At 44.8% G+C, this 16826-nt stretch overlaps 1 protein-coding gene across 4 annotated transcripts in view; it reads left to right on the forward strand.

The window, feature by feature from the left end:
- TANGO2 (transport and golgi organization 2 homolog) overlaps positions 1-16826 on the forward strand; it is a 94684-nt gene that overhangs the window by 43846 nt on the left and 34012 nt on the right. For 2 of the 4 annotated variants that reach the window (XM_083418381.1, XM_083418382.1), the window contains exons 3-5: positions 1755-1843; positions 5221-5343; positions 10598-10712. In XM_083418381.1, coding sequence (XP_083274507.1) covers positions 1755-1843; positions 5221-5343; positions 10598-10712 — 327 coding nt within the window. The remainder of the gene's footprint in view (positions 1-1754; positions 1844-5220; positions 5344-10597; positions 10713-16826) is intronic. The other 2 variants (XM_083418383.1, XM_083418384.1) reach the window with 1 other exon arrangement.

Below are 16826 nucleotides of genomic sequence, written 5' to 3' on the forward strand. Positions count from 1 at the left end.
GTTCACCAGAAGCGGCTTAGTCATGCTGGCCACATGACCTGGAAGCTGTACACTGGCTCCCAATAAAGCAAGATGAGTGCTGCAACCCCAGAGTCGGCCACGATTGGACCTAATGGTCAGGGGCCCCCTTGGGTTAAGAACTTAATTTGTTCCGGAGGTCTGTTTTAACCTGAAACTGTTCTTAACCTGAAGCACCACTTTAGCTAATGGGGCCTCCTGCTGCTGCCGCGCCACCAGAGCACAATTTCTGTTCTCATCCTGAAGCAAAGTTCTTAACCCGAGGTACTATTTCTGGGTTAGCGGAGTCTGTAACCTGAAGTGTCTGTAACCCGAGGTACCTGTAAAATTCAAAAGTGGTAAAATCTGACAATCAAACCAGTAAATCACAAAGCAAAATTGGCTCCGTCCCCCTGCACCCACCCACTTGTATTACACCTGGAGACTTGACACACAAGCCTAGGGGCAACTTCTCCCCACCCACCACCCGTCTTCCTCAAGTGTTGCCTCTGTTTCCATCATCAAAATATCTGTGGTCCATGATTGATGACTCTTAGGGTTTTGGATAATGTTGTTTTGCAGCAGTAAGAGCTCTTTCATCTAGGCTGCATGGGTTCAAGTATAGCTTAGCTTTTGTTTGCAAAGACTACCTGCAATCCACGTCAGCCAACTGTCAATGGAGCAAACTGTGTGAGCATACCTTAAAGAGCCCAGCAGGAAGGACAGGACTAGTTCACATGTAGCACTAGGCCATAGTTGAGTGTATCGTGGATGAGCCTTACTGAGCCCAAGCTAAGCATCAGGTATGTGCTCTCCCTTCCCCAAGAGGAGGAGACTTTCTACCAAGTTCCTTTGCCATTTCAAAGAAGCGGGGCTTAACATTAGTGCAAACCAGGCATCCTGACATGCAACATGTTTGATTGAGCAAGCCAGCTTCATAACCTACGGTTTTCTTTGCTGGGTCTCACTAAGGCTTGTCTGCATGGCAAGAAGCCATGGTTTAGCACTGCATGTGAGGCAGTCCATGTTGTCCTGTCCTTCCTCCATGATAGACTGACTTTATGGGTTAGCAGTGTTTCCCTCTTATAAGAAGCTGTTGGACCATTGCCATGCGCAGTGTCTTTAGATGGAAATGCAGTGGGGGTTTTATTGTTGTTTATTTTGCATACAGTGGTACCTTGGTTCTCAAACTTAATCCATTCCGGAAGTCCGTTCCAAAACCAAAGCGTTCCAAAACCAAGGCGCATTTTCCCATAGAAGGTAATGCAAAATGGATTAATGCGTTCCAGATTTTTAAAAACAACCCCTAAAACAGCAATTTAACATGAATTTTACTAACGAGACCATGGATCCATAAAACAAAAGCAATAAACAATGTACTACAGTCCCACAATCAATAAATCAATCAGTAGCTGAACTGGGTTCCACACAGTCACAAAAACAAAAAGAGCCGCAAAAACAAAAACGCAAAATAAATAGGAGAAATGGACAGACCTCAGCATAACACTCAAAACAGAAGTGTGGCACTCAAATCGGAAGCGTAACACTTAAAACGAACCATGTTCGGCTTCCGAAAAAAGTTCACAAACTGGAACACTTGCTTCTGGGTTTGCAGTGTTTGTGGTCCAGGTTGTTTGAGTACCAAGGCGTTTGAGAACCAAGGTACCACCATCCACTAGGTGGGCCAACAATGCTCCTATGTCTAACATTATTCATATTACCCATGGCAACCATGCTTTCCTGTTCTTGTCCTCCAGGCTTATCTTAGCAGCTAACAGAGATGAATTTTATCACAGACCGTCAAAATCAGCTGACTTCTGGGACGGCAGCAATGAGATCCTCAGCGGTACGTAACACTCTCCTTGAGTAATTATTCATATATTGCATTTATGTACATGGTCTCCCCTCTCCCCTTTCATTCTCACAGCAACCCTGTAAAATAGGCTAAGCAAAGCTAAGAGATGGTGACTGTCCCAAGGTCACTCAGTGAGTTTCAAGGCTGAGCTGGGAGATTTGAACCCAGGTCTCCCAGGTTCTAGTCCAAAACTTTAATCACTAAGCCATGCTGATGCTAATTTTTCTCTCTCTTCGCTTTTGACTGTAAATCTATGTGAAGTGGGTTTTGGAATGGGCACCTATCATGTGTAAGTTGGGCTGTGATGAGATATTTCAGATGCCTCTGAAAGCCCCCTGCATTCTTATTACAGGCGAGGTCTTCTGAAATATTGCTTTTATTGCTGGTGGTTGTGGTGGTTTGTCTTTGTTTTTACAACTTTCACAACAGTGTTTTAATTTGACACCTGAAATCGAGTGATTTGAGCCATAGTTAAATCGTAACAGAAATGCATTTTGCTCTCCCATAAATGTGGTCCGAGATCCCATTTTTCAAGCTTGCAGTTTTGGCCAGGAGACAAGTGTCTTCAAAAATAGTTTTAATAGCTTGGGGTTAAAGAGAAAGTGTGTTGTTCTTTGCCTTTTGTCGGTTTGCAATTTACTGAAAGCGACTCTACCAACCTTCTACCTGGTGACTTTTTAAAAAGTTAACCAACCTTTTTGTTCACTTAATGCTCTGTCTCTCTTTCAAAGAAAAGCAAAAACATCTTTTCTCTGCCTAGCCAAACTGAAGCATAAGCCTCGCTAGGCACATAAATAAAAATGAGACACAGGCAGGCAAAGCATAGCTTTAAAATCTTTTGACGGTGCAAAGATTTTTCTTTTATGCTTGATGTTGTTGTCATTGGCAGGAAGAATTGTAAGGATAAATCACTCTCTCTGCACTGCAGTTCCTTTTACTTTCTGAAAGTCTCTCACTCATTCCAAATTCTTGCAGGGTATGCTGCAAACTTCCCCACCCCCATTTTTATACAAATGCAAAGGGTGTGTGTGTGGAGTGGTACACTTTGATGCTGAAATCTGAATTTTAACCAGGCACCAGGCTGTAGCAAAGTGGGGAGATGCTGAACCCACTTTTTGATGTGTTGTTGTTGTCCCTGTTTAAGCTTTTCCCTGCCTATTTTTCTTTTTTTCTTTTTTCTTCATTTTTGAGGCAATAGTGCCTTGAAATATTCTCAAGGGTGTTAGTGGTCTAGGTTTCATTTCTTGTGTGAATAACACCCTTTGAATTAATAACACCTGCCTTTTTTGTCTCAAATAAAACCAGACATACTGGGCCGGTGGGGGGCCAGTATGGAAAGTAAGTGCAGTAAAATGGTTTTGCACCATTTTTGCCTTTATGCAGCCTAGTATTTACTTGCCTGGTAGCCCATAGGCAACAGTGAACTCCATGCGGATGAATGAGCAGAGCTGGCAGAGGAAGGAGGGAAGAACGGATCATTCTATGGGGGAACCCACTTTCCTCCACAACCAGCATGGAAATGCAGTAGGCTGGCAGAGAACAGAACAGCTACCACTGGGATGGGAAACCATTAGGTCTCCAGATGTTGCTGTTTCTGGAGGCCACAATTTAAAATGGATATTGACTATGTGGAATGTGTGCAGCGGAGGGCAGGTAAGGTGATCAAGGGCCTGGAAACCAAACCTTATGATGAATGGTTGAAGGAGGTGGGGTATGTTTAGCCTGGAAAAGAAGAGACTGAGAGGAGACAGGATTTGTTATTGTCGTTTAGTCGTGTCCGACTCTTTGTGACCCCATGGACCAGAGCACTCCAGCCACCCCTGTCCTCCACCACCTCCCGCAGTTTGGTCAAACTCATGCTGGTAGCTTCGAGAACACTGTCCAACCATCTCGTCCTCTGTCGTCCCCTTCTCCTTGTGCCCTCCATCTTTCCCAACATCAGGGTCTTTTCCAGGGAGTCTTCTCTTCTCATGAGGTGGCCAAAGGATTGGAGCCTCAGCTTCAGGATCTGTCCTTCCAGTGAGCACTCAGTGCTGATTTCCTTAAGAATGGATAGGTTTGATCTTCTTGCAGTCCAATGGACTCTCAAAGGTCTCCTCCAGCACCATAATTCAAAAGCATCGATTTTTCGGCAATCAGCCTTCGATAGCTATACTCAAATATCTAGAGGGTAGGACCCAAACCAGTGGATTCAAATTACAAGAAAGGAGATTCCGACTAAACATCAGGAAGAAGTTTCTGACAATAAGAGCTGTTCAACAGTGGAACCAACTCCTTCCAGAAGTGGTGGGCTCTCTTTTATTGGAGGTTTTTAAGCAGAGGCTGGGTGGCCGTCTGTCGTTGACGCTTTAGTTGAGATTCCTGCATTGCAGGGGGTTGGACTAGAGAACTCTTGGTGTCCCTTCCCACAGTTATTTGATTCCATGAACACCCATCACCCGCAGTCAGCATAACCAATGTTCCAGGATAATGGGAGATGTTTGCGAAAAGGCAGAATTCAAGGAAGGCTGAATGCAGAGGCAGTGAGGGATATGGCTGGGGGGGGGTAGGAGGTGTGGCCTAAGAAGGGTCCCAAAGGAGATAGAGGCCTTGAAGGCTGATTGCCGAACAGACAGAGAGACAGACAGAGAGGCCTTGAAGGCTGCATTTGGTCCCCAGGCCTGGGGTTCCTCACCCTTGGATTAGAGCATCCTTTCTCAACCATGGGTCCCCAGATGTTGTTGGACTAAAGCTCCCATCATCTGTAGCTAGCAGAACCAGTGGGCAGTGAAGCTAGGGAGTTGTAGTCCAACACTATATGGGAATCCACGGTTGAGAAAGGCTGGCTTAGAGTATCAGACTAAGACTGGCAAAAACTCAGATTTAGATCTCTGCTCATCCATTACTCTTCACTAGGTAACCTTGGGCCAGTCACTATCTTTCAGCCCTAACCTACCTCCTGGGACACTTTAAAACCCACTGAGAGCCAAATCAGGCAGTGTTCTTCCAAGGAACACTGGAGCTGGGCATGTCCCTCATGTTTTCACATCTGAAATGTTGAAGGATATGAAAGAGTGAAGCTCTTGAACAGAGACCAAAGACACCTTTTAGATTTTTAAAAAATTCTGCTTACTTTATTACTGTTGCTACTGTGTATTTTTGAAATTTCATAAAATTTGCACACTGCTTGAATGGAAAACAAACAAGCAAACCTCAACACGATCTACAAAAAAGATGAAATGATAAAATGTTCAATAAAAGCAATGAAAAACAGTAAGTTGAAGCATTCAAAAAATTAAAAACAGCGGCAAACTGAAAACAGATTAAAACACACATTAACCATTCTAAGTATTTGGGTAGGCTTGTCTAAACAAAACCAATGTTTTTAGCAGGTTTGGATATGGAGGAAGGAAAAGAAGGCGGGACGTGGCTTGGAATCAGCAAGAAAGGTAAATTGGCAGCCCTGACGAACTACATGCAGCCAAAGATAGACAAGAATGCAAAAGGAAGAGGTATGTATATGGAAACGAGAGGTGACTGGGTTACATGAACATTCCTGGAAGCTCCCTTAATATGCAGATTCTTCAGCTGTAAATCCTGCAGTAGACAGTGAATCACACAAACTGCAGCAGCACTGCCCTTACTACAGTCATATATTCTGTTGCGGTGTTCCCATACTTAGAACAGCCATGACTCAGTGGTAGAACACTTGCTTCGCACACAGAAGGTCCCAGCATCTCCCAATTAGACTGGGAGAGAGCCCCCAATGAAATCCTGGAGAGGTGCTGCCAGTCAGAGTCAACACTGAATGGATTCTGTGTAAGGCAACTTCCTGTGTTCCCTCTCCCTTACTAAACCAGAATCTTCTCTTTCAACCCCCTGCCCCTCCAGTATAGATCCAGAAGATCTCTTTGTATGGAGACAGATTGTTGGTCTAGCTGGCCCTGCTCACTGTCAATGTTTGTAGCAACTCTCCAGAGTCTGGGGCGGAGATCTTTCCCAGGTCTCCCTTGCCAGGGGTGGCTTAACTGGAAATGACAGAAATTGCACCTGGGAGCTGATGCATGCAGACCATGTGCTCTGTACCACTGTTCATATGCTCACTTCAAACTCAGTTCTTCTTTCCCTCCATCTTCCAGTGTGCTTGGGGTACTCCCATCACTGATTATAGGAATGCACTCATGCCGTATTGCTGCCACAAGCATTATGGGCTAGCTTGCAGTGAAAAGTTGTTTTTCTTATGCGTTTTTAGCTTGCATTTTATGGTTGTTGTCCCCCCCCCAATTATTTTTATTAATTTTCCAATGTTTTTTACAAATCAAACCGAATTACTTCAATTTAATACAATTTCTTTTTTAAAAAAAATAAATCAGGTTCTCCGCTTCTGTTGCAAGCATATGTCCATCTTTTCCTCCTGTAGCCACATCATCTCTTCATTAATATCCATTTCATCCTTCACTTGTTGTTGTCCATTCTTACAGCCGACCATCATTGCCTCCTTACCAACAGTGCCTCGGTTATTTCTTAAAAATATAAAATCCATTTCGCTTGTTTAGTCCTTCATAATCATTATTGTCTCGGACCTGGTGTGCTGGGAGAGTTAATTCTTATCTTCCTTTGTTCAGTCTTTGCAGTGTTTACAAAGTCACATTCCAATTTCTGCTTGCATTTTTATGTTGCGAGCTGCACTGAAATCTATAGATGAAAAGCAACATACTACTACTACTACTACTACTAATACTAGGATACACATATTTTATGTTTGGTAATGGCATGCATCAGCTCCCAGGGTTACATCAAGTTAGTTGAAAGTGGTGCTGTTCCTCTTAAAAACGACAACAACAACAAACCACCACCACCACCACCACAACACACAATTGCTTAAAAAATTCTGCTCTAAAAACCTGCTTGCTACTTTGAAAATAATTTTATTTCCATAGGCTTATGCTTCCAACTGTTGCCAGAAAATGCTTAGATATGTTACATATTAAAGTGATGGGGCTTGTAATTGCTAGGTTGCTTCTATTGATGATAATGCTAGTGTTCCAGCCAGCCAGGATTTTGGTAGAACAGTTAATAGCATTTAACTGTCTTGGGAACCCATTGTTTTGGAATAATTCAGTGGCCTCTGGAAAGCTGGGTTATCCCTATATTTGGATACCTAAAGCTTAAGCAGGATTGAAGCTTCAGTTTAGGTAGTATAGTGGGTATCACCTTTGTTTCCTGTGCAAAAGGTTTGAAACTAGGCAGAAACCTCTTCTTTGCTGGTAACTCATTGGTACTGAATCTGTTCTGAATCTGGCATTTCCAGTTACAAACCAGGTAATGGGGAAAGCATTTTCCTGAGCTCCTAGAGAACCACTGCCAGTTAGAAATAGGGAATAGAAGGATTTGGGTCAGGGTGGTCCAACGCACACCCCAAGCACTGCATGCAACCCTCAAGGCCTTCTTTTGCAGCCCTCGGCAACATTTGATGCCCCCCCCAAGCCCTTGCTCTGCCTTCCCAAAGCTGGGTAAGCGAGGTGCTGGGCTTTGTGAAATAGGTGTGAGGCTTTGACAGAGTCCTAGAGTCCTTCTGTCTCCTTTCCCAAGCCTGGTTAGTGGTTTCCCAGCTTTGGGAAAGTGGAGGCAAGGCTCCAGGAGCCGTCCAGAGCCTCTCGCCTCCTTCCCAAAGCCTGGTGCCTCCCTTTGCCAGCTTTGGGAAGGCAGCACAAGGTGTGGACCAAATTTTGGCCTCACTCCCCCACGCGACAAGGCAGTATATGGCCCACAGATTCTGTGTCAAAGTTGCTTGGTTTGAAAAGTTAGGCTGCCCTGATTTAGTTGGACATACAGGATGGAATTCAATGTCCCATGACTGTGACGGTTCCATCAGGGCAAACCTTTCTGCTTCCTAGATGGAACGATCTCTACTCTCCTCCCTCCAAGCACTGCTCTCGGGGTGCTTCTGACACACACACACCCAAACTGATTGGGGGGGGGCTCAGGAGGAAGAAGGAGGGGAACCCTATTGCATTAATGGGTCTGTTTGCGCTGGCTCCCACTAGTGCAACTATTTAGTTGAATTCGGCACATAGACTGATCAGTATTAGCCGGCTTCCAATGTTCCTGCCATATGTAACCATGGCGGTAGGACTTAGAGAATGCCAAGGCTTCTGGCTTCTAACATCGAAAGTGGCTGCTGGATCAGGCCAAAGGCCCATCTCGTCCATTAACCTGTTCTCACAGTGACCAGCCCCCACAAAGCAGGACCTGAGTGCAACTGATAGGCTTGCCCTCCATGAATGTGTCTGTCAGGTGCTGTTGCGGTTGCTCACGAGTAACCAGGCAGGACTCCGACTTGTCTTTTACAGGCTTTATTTTGGTGCAAACTATTTACAGTGAAGAGCGTCATAAGTTCATGTCTGGCTCAATCGCTAGCAGAATCCAGGAGTGGTCTGTTTTTGTACCTCCCCCAACATAAAAGTTTTGTCACCCCCAGCCTTCTCCTTCCCTCTTTGCGCCTTCTACTACTGCGCATGATGGGTGATGGCAGGGATGTGCTTCCCTCCTCTCCAGCTTGCTCAGGCGCGGTGTTAAGGCTCTCTCTAGCATCCTCTGGTCCTCGCACCTCTTCTCCACTGGAGGTGGGGCTTTCCTCCTCGCCAGAAGAGGAACTGCTTCGCAAGATTTTCGGAGGCTCCCTGTAACACAACTTCCCTCTACCTCTTACCTCTGAGCCGATGGCAGTTCCCTGACAGTGTCTAACCATCTTTTAAAGCCAACCAAGTTGGTGGCCATCGCTACATCTTGTGGGAGAGAATTTAATCATTTAGCAACACTCTGTGTAAAGGGGTACTTACTCCTGGTTGTCCTGAATCTTCCAATAACCAGCTCCATGAGACGCCCCCCAGTTCTACTCTTAAGAGAAAGGGAGAAAGTCTTTTCTCTAGCCCCAGTTCTCCATTGCAATTTTTGCAAGATCACGTTAAAAATGTGATGTGTACCGAAAATAGAGCATATCTTAATTGCGTTTCTCAGCGTTTCTGCATATATTATGCCTGCCCACATCCTGGTGAGCTGGGTTTAGCTATGCGTTCCCAGCATTGCTTGAAATACTGTCTGATGGACAGTAGAGCCAGACCACAGTCTGGTGATGTAGTCTCCCCTCCAGAGTAGGCTGGAGCCTCTCTCTGTTTGGCTACGGAGTCAGCTAGCCACAGAGTGGGGAGGAACAGCACTTGGGGGGGTATAAAAGGAGTTTCTGAGGGAGAGGGGTAGACAAGGCTGGATTTAAGATGAGAGGTTGGGCTTGGTTTTGAGGAGGGGCAAAGGTTCAGGTTAAGAAATAGGGCTTGGTTGGAGTTGGGAGTTAGGGAGTGTCAGGGAACTGCCATCGGAGTGGGAGGCGGAGAGGAGGCTCCCGGACGATGGTGGAGAGGATCCTAGTAGAAGGAGGGATAGCCCATCCACTGGGGAAGGGAATCAGCGTTACACCAGTGGAGAAGGGGAGGAGATAGAGGAATCGGAGAGGTGGCTCCCGGACTCTTCGCAGGAGACCAGCGGAGAGGGCACAAGTGCTCCTTTGCCCACACCCACCTTGCGCAGAAAGCTTTCGCGCAGGCAACGGGGGAGGAGACTGGGCGTCAAACAGCTTTTATGTTGGAAGCGGTTTAAGAAACGCCCATTGACGGATTCTGCCAGCAACTGAGGCAGCCACGAAATACAGGCTGCCCTGTCAGAAAGGGTTCAACCATGCAAGCTAGCCATGAGTAAAGGCAACTTACGCACAAGCAATCCCTAGAACCATTACACTGGGTCTCAGTAGAGTCAGGTGGGAAGAGTTCTTCTGGGTACTGAAGACTCCCAAACCAGTAACAAGGAGTGAGGGGATCCCCTGGGTCTGTGATACCATTTGGAAGACCTCATGAACCAAAGGATTAAGCTGTGAAGGAATCTGTATGGTGCTGAAAGTATTTAACTGTAATATCTAAGTGGCAGAAACTGAGTTGAACATTTTACCCTCTATTCTAGAAACTAGAACATTTACCATCTGAAGTGTAGCACCTGATTTTTAGTAACTGAAGAAGAGTTGTGCTTATAGTATTATGTTTAAGCCTGAGACATAATTAAATAAAATAAGTTAACTTCAACCTGAAAGAACGCATTTCCTGACCCGCTTTGTTTCATAAACTTCTTTTTGTTTAATGAAACATTTCTCGTTTGTTTGATCAGCTCCGGCCTGAGACTCTAAATCATTAAGTTTTCCCTCACACAAGTCCCCCGCCAGATAATCTGTGGTAAATTGTAGAAATTCATGTAATTGGTGTACTGTGAGGTGGGTGCACTATATTTAATTGAGGGCAGTTAGCGGGAGAGGATCCACCGCATTATTAATTGGTGGTATTAAGTGGTGGGTCTGCTACAGCAGATTTGCAACGATCTTAATTGTGTAGCATTACTGACTTGCGGGAAATAAAAGGATGCTTTGATGGGGTTGGTATTATTTGTGAAATTTGTCTCAGAGGGGGGCATAAAACATTTGAAAAGCCTTTAAAAAAGAATTGATCATATAAAGGTCGCTTATTAACGGTGAGCCTGGTACACAATTGATCAAACTTACGTTAATCCGTTTCCATGCTATGTCCTTGACTGCAGTGAGTCAGAAAGCTTATTCATTTCTGCTACTTGGTTGAGCTAGCCCAGTGAGGGGAAAATGTCCATTTTCCTCATTGGAAAGCATTCTACCAGCATCTAACACCCTCCCCCTTTTCTCCCACTTTGCAGGTGCCCTTGTGACAAATTTTTTGACTTCAGATCTGGACAGTTACTCTTACTTGAAGAAAGTGGCCTTAGAAGGACACCTTTACAATGGATTTAATTTAATAGCAGCAGACTTGAAGTAAGTATATAAAAACTTCACAGCTAAGGCAGCAAAGGGGGAGGAAAAAGCAAGGGCCAATGGAGTGCATATAATGGATAGCACTAAATGTTTGCAGCATGGGTATGTGTCAGAGCAAAGCCTATTCTGTTTCCCCCCCTTTTTAATGAAGAAATTGTGGTGGTGATGGTGGTGTTGTTTTATTAAGGAACGAATTTAGGGTTGTAGCAGTCTTGAGTTGTACTCAGAGCCAGCCCCATTGAAACTGGTGTACATGGCAATTTTAATTTTAATGGGTTTACTGGGCAATGAATGTACATTTTACTTTTATTCAGTAGGCTAGTTTCTACATGCCCTCACAAACCACATTCTGTTCTTCATCCAGGCAAGCCAGAGGCATTATCAGGACATAGTCCAGCCAGACAAAAACGCTATGGGGTTAGAAACAGAGCCAGTGGGGAGGTGTGGCCTGGGGAGAGATCTGAGGGCCAGGTAGGGAGGCCTGGAGGGCCACATTTGCCCTCTGAGCTTGAGGTTCCCTAGCCATGCTACAGTGCGGTTGTGGAGAAGGGAGACGGGATTGCCAGGCAAGCTGCATAGATGACTAAAAGGAGTAGGCATGGATAAGGAAGGAAGCGCGGTGCCATCTCACAGTTATTACAAACTAATGGCTGCAATCTGCTCGCTTTGTTCACCTGGTCAGGCATCTGGGGAGAACTTGAATGAGAAAGGAGCGAGAGGCAGAAACAGATGTGGTGATAATGATGAAGTCAAGGATGTCGCTCCCTGGAAATGTAAAATGGCACATCCCAGGTGTCAAGTGGGAACTGCCAATAATCCGAGTGGATCTTAAGTCAAGCACACTTCAGGTGTCGTTTCATATGGTTCTGTAGATCTTCGCGGGGCTTTCTGAATTAGTCACTTAATGAATATAGAATGCGGTCCTGGGAGAAAGCAGAGACAGAGTGCTAGTGAGCTCTGCGGTACCTGGCAGAGCTCTAATTAACCCAAGAGGGTGACCTCAACCTGGATTTGAAGTAGCCTTTCTAGAAGGAGGCATAAAGCGTCCCGTCCCGTTCCCCCCCTCCCCCCCGATCTGTGAAATCATAGCAATGAAGGAAATTGCCCATTGTTTGGATGTATATTACGAACGGTACAGCTGCTTAGCTTTTTGGATCCAGCAAACTAAGCACATGCTTAAACCTCTTATCAATATACCCTGTTTGTTCTACAAGCTTCTGTGGCACACTTAATCGTGCAGAGTTGTGGTGGGACTGTCATATCCACCAGGCGTTTGTGTAGCCCTGAAAGGGATGTAAGAATCCCCTGCTAGAGCGCAAAAATCTTGGGTCAACAGAGGCTGGATGACCATGTATCAGGGATGCTGTGGTGGCACCATGCACTGAGCAGGTGGGGTTGCATTAGGTGGCCCCTAAGATTCATTCTAACTCTTAATAAAGTTAAAGGGACCCCTGACCATTAGGTCCAGTCGTGGCCGACTCTGGGGTTGCGGCACTCATCTTGCTTTATTGGCTGAGGGAACCGGTGTACAGCTTCTGGGTCATGTGGCCAGCATGACTAAGCCACTTCTGTCGAACCAGAGCAGCGCACGAAAACGCCATTTACCTTCCTGCTGAAGCGGTACCTATTTATCTACTTGCACTCTGATGTACTTTCGAACTGCTAGGTTGGCAGGAGCAGGGACCGAGCAACGGGAGCTCACCCCGTTGCGGGGATTCGAACCGCCAACCTTCTGATCAGCAAGTCCTAGGCTCTGTTGTTTAACCCACAGCGCCACCCGCGTCCCCTAACTCTAAAATGGTATAATTAATGTCATTCCCCGCTCACTGGGTTAACCTGCCGCTGAACCAAATGGAGGGTGTTGCTAAGACTTTGCTGCCGCAAGCTTCAAATTTATGTGAATTTTGTTTTCATTTTGCTTGCCAACCCTGCCCCACGGTGCAGGCCAACATAAATCATATCATTTTGTTTTCTGTGGTGGAATACAGAAACGGGAGTGGATGCTGAAGTGTGTGCCGCTTGACGATCCTTTTGGCCCTTTGCCGATCTGTAAATCAATTATTTCTGGGGCTCGGCCACCTTAGTTCAGCTCTGCTTTCAGCATTCCTGTTGTCTACTGGGGCTGCCTCAGGCCAGCCGAGCTGCCTTCTGGTTAGCTTTCAAATGCAGTAACTGGCCTTATTAAATTTATTATTATTTATTCATTTATGTCAGTTGCATTGAAAGATAGGTAGGCCTCAGCGGTATTTTGTAACGCTTCTTAAACAAGATGCCAAAGATGCTGAACTCCTCAGGAACCAAAGCATTGTGTTAACGGTATAGTTAGGAGTCTGTGGTGTGTACAGTGGTACCTCAGGTTAAGAACTTAATCCGTTCTGGAGGTCCGTTCTTAACCTGAAACTGTTCTTAACCTGAAGCACCACTTTAGCTAATGGGGCCTCCCACTGCTGCTGTTCTGCCGCCATGCAATTTCTGTTCTTATCCTGAAGCAAAGTTCTTAATCCGAGGTACTATTTCTGGGTTAGCGGAGTCTGTAACCTGAAGCGTCTGTAACCTGAAGCGTCTGTAACCCGAGGTACCACTGTATCTGGGATGAGGAACCTCAAGTCCAAGGCCCAAATGCAGCCCTCCAGGCCTTTCTGTCTGGCCTTCAAGACATTTCCCAGGCCACACCCTGTCCCTGCTTTTCACCCTCCTTGAGTGCTTTTGCATGACAGGAATGCATTCTTGAACTGTGATAATGCCTCTTGCTTGCATGGATGGCTGATTGAGAGATGGGTGTATAGCTTTGACTGTACAGAGTTAAAGGTCCCACTTGCTGCTCTGCTTGCTTTTGACTCTGGCCCTGCCCACCGCTGGCATGCGCCCCCTCTCCCCCAAAGTTGCTCCCCTGTTGTGCATTTGCCAGTTCGTTCTTATGTGTGTACAGTGCATAGCTGACTACTTCAAATACGCTATATGTATTTTGACAAGAAGAGGAAGCTTCCCCTGGGCAGTAATTACTTTCTATATCCATTTCTTGACAGCTCAATAGAGTGTATCAAAGATGGATGGCTGCTAGCCAAAGAGGGGGGTATTCAGAATATGCCAAACAAACCATGTCCTCCTCCTGCTCTGCCTCCCCAAAATAGCACTCTGGTTTCTCAAAAGTAGTTATAAGAGTGCTTCCCCTCAAATAGGTAGCCTTTGGACTCTCAGTGTTTTGCAGTAGGATTTCAGGTGCATACCAGAACCTCAGGCTTGTGCAATTTCAGTGGATTCAAAGGCTCTGTTGCCCTGGTGTGGCAAACCCACTTTATTGTGTGTGTTTTTAATGGATGTTTTGCGATTAGGAAAATCCTCTGAAAAGTGTTGGATGAATGAACGATGAGCAGTACAAGCAAATCAGGATGAAATCAAGATCCGAGCTCATGACCGTATAACACCCCCCCCCAACCAAATTGGAACAGATACTCAGTAAAGAACAGGCATAGTCTAACCTCTGTGTAAGTTTTGTGCAAGCGAGTCGATGCACAAGTCAAGGGTGAGCCTATGTTTGAATAAAACATGATTTGTGTTCCAGTGTGTTGTAAATGCATACTGCAGCTGTTAGTAATCAATAGGTTGGTGTTTGAGCATCACTTGTGTGTAGTGGAGCTTTGACTATACAAAGATTACTAGTGAAACTGAGTTGGTGGGCATGTGTTGTGACCTGCCGTGGGATAGCTGACCGGTGAATCCCAGGCTTATAAATGGAAGGAGAATAATTTGTTTTCTCCAGACAACTTAAAAAATGCTGGGGGTCTTGGCAGACCACATAATAACATTTTTGTTTGTTTATTCTACAAATCAAAATACATACGTAACTCATATTTGAATAACTGTCAAGGTGCCTTATAATGCAATGGAAGAAGGCAAAAAAACCCACGATCTTATTCTTTCTTTAGCATCAACATCAATATCATCACTGTATTATGAAAATCATGGGCTTTGGGCCAGGCTGCTAAGAAGGGCTCCTTTTTAAACATTTAAGGGGAAATTAGTAGACTGCACCAGTGCGTGAATATCACAGGCCCTTGTTCAAAATGGTTTTGATTTCTGTCATCAGAAAAAAATAAATTGAGTGCAAGACCAAGTGCAGATATTTCTGACTGCTCCACAACCTTACTGTAGATAATGGAGCTTTTGCACCATCGCAGCTTGAGAACCTTTGGCTTAGACAACGTGGCACCAGACATTCTTGGACTGCAACTCCCATCATCCTTTACTGTTAGCCATGATGGCTGGAGTTGGTGGCAGCTGTAGTTCTTTTTATATATATATTTAATTTTTTATTCGTTTTAAACACATTTATATTGTCATACATTTTACAAATTTCCAGCTCTTATACAATCTTTTGGACTTCCGTCAGCTCCTCTGATGATCTCCCATCTTTAAGATTTCTCCTGCATTTCTTAAATTTATATTACCTTTAACCTCATAACCGATATCATCCCTTTCATACAATAAGGCAATAATTCAAATTATTCCCCTTACAAAACTTCCTGCAAACCTACAAATGTAATCGAATCATCACAATTAATTTTCATGTAGTCCGTAAATTTACGCCAATCTTCTGTGAATCTCTGGTCCCTCCAGTTTCGGATTCTTGCCGTTAATTTGTCCAGTTCTGCATAGTCCATCAATTTCATCCTCCACTCTTCTTTCGTCAGTAATTCTTCTTGCTTCCATTTTTGTGCCAATAAAGTTCGTGCTGCCGTCATTGCATACAAAAACAGCTTACAATCACTTCTATTTATATCAGTTCCTACAATGCCTAATAAAAATGCTTCTGGTTTTTTAAATAAATGTATATTTCAACAGTTTCCTCATTTCATTATATATCATTTCCCAGAAGTTTTTAACCTTTTTACATTCCCACCACATATGGTAAAATGTTCCTTCTTTTTCTTTACATTTCCAACATTTACTGCTTACCTTATACATTTCTGCAAGTTTAACGGGTGTAATATACCATCTATAAAACATTTTCATCACAGATGGCAGCTGTAGTTCAACAGCATTCAGATGGCAACACATTGGCCAACCCTGGCTTGAAGTGTAGCTTAGTTTAGGTGCGTTTTCTTTTCTTTAGAAGGACGGTCTCTGGTTCTGCCCCTTGGAAGCAGCAGTCACTCATTCTTTTGGACGGAGTGGGGAATGCCTGTTCTCCCTCGTCTTCCCAGTAGTAGCTTGATATTCAGAAGGCACATGGCTTTGTTTGTTTGGCTAGCACTGCATGCCCTCCCCCTTGGTTCTGGAGTGCCGATCTCTTCTGTATGGCCACCTTACTCTGTTGTCTGGACCTGTGGCTTGTGATGGAGCCGTGTTAATCATGAGCATGGGTTTGAGAGAATGCTTTTTATAAATGTCATAGCTTGAAGGTCAGAACAATCCGTAGTAGAATCTTCCTCCCTGCTTCAAGTAAAGTGGACCATTAGAATTCAGCTGCAGACTGCCGCAAGTCGTGGTAGGTCAGGCAGAAGCTTTCATTTAAAACATTTCCTAGTGTCTCCTGCTTAGAGCGATGATCTTCAAATCCCAGTGGAATCATAACTACTATAGGGCATCTTTGTGATTTGCTAATTTGCCCTTGGTCTCTCTGTAATGAAGATGAACACTCTCCTGGAACCAGGGGCTGAGGAGGACATGCAGGGAGGGCAGACACCGTTCAGAAATTGGGGCAGCCTTCTCTCCCTACAAGTTCAGGCGGTTTGGACCTCTTTCTGTTGCAATCATTCAGAGCCAGCCCTGACCAGATCTTTGTGGTCTTGGTACGATTAGCTCCTGCTCGTCCCTTCTCAATGACAAAGCCACAAATACCTGCTCTGTGCACAATCTGTTGGACAAGGTTGGGTAATAAATAGTCTTGTTTCTCTTTCTTTCCTTCCTTCCTTCCTCTTTCTTTCTTTCTTTCTTTCTTTTGCCTTCCTTCGTCCCTCTTTCTTCTTCTTCGGATTTTTTTTTAATCAGCTTGCCTTTTTATAATTCAAGAATATTTGAGGTGGCTTATAAAGGAATGGCAAAACAGAGCAGCATTTTTAAAGAGCCTCTAAAAATACAGTACAGCTTCTAAAAATTCCCTTCCACTGCCCT

The sequence above is a fragment of the Podarcis tiliguerta genome, assembly GCF_965153285.1.
Source record: "Podarcis tiliguerta genome assembly, chromosome: 16".
In the NCBI taxonomy this organism is placed as follows: Eukaryota; Metazoa; Chordata; class Lepidosauria; order Squamata; family Lacertidae; genus Podarcis; species Podarcis tiliguerta.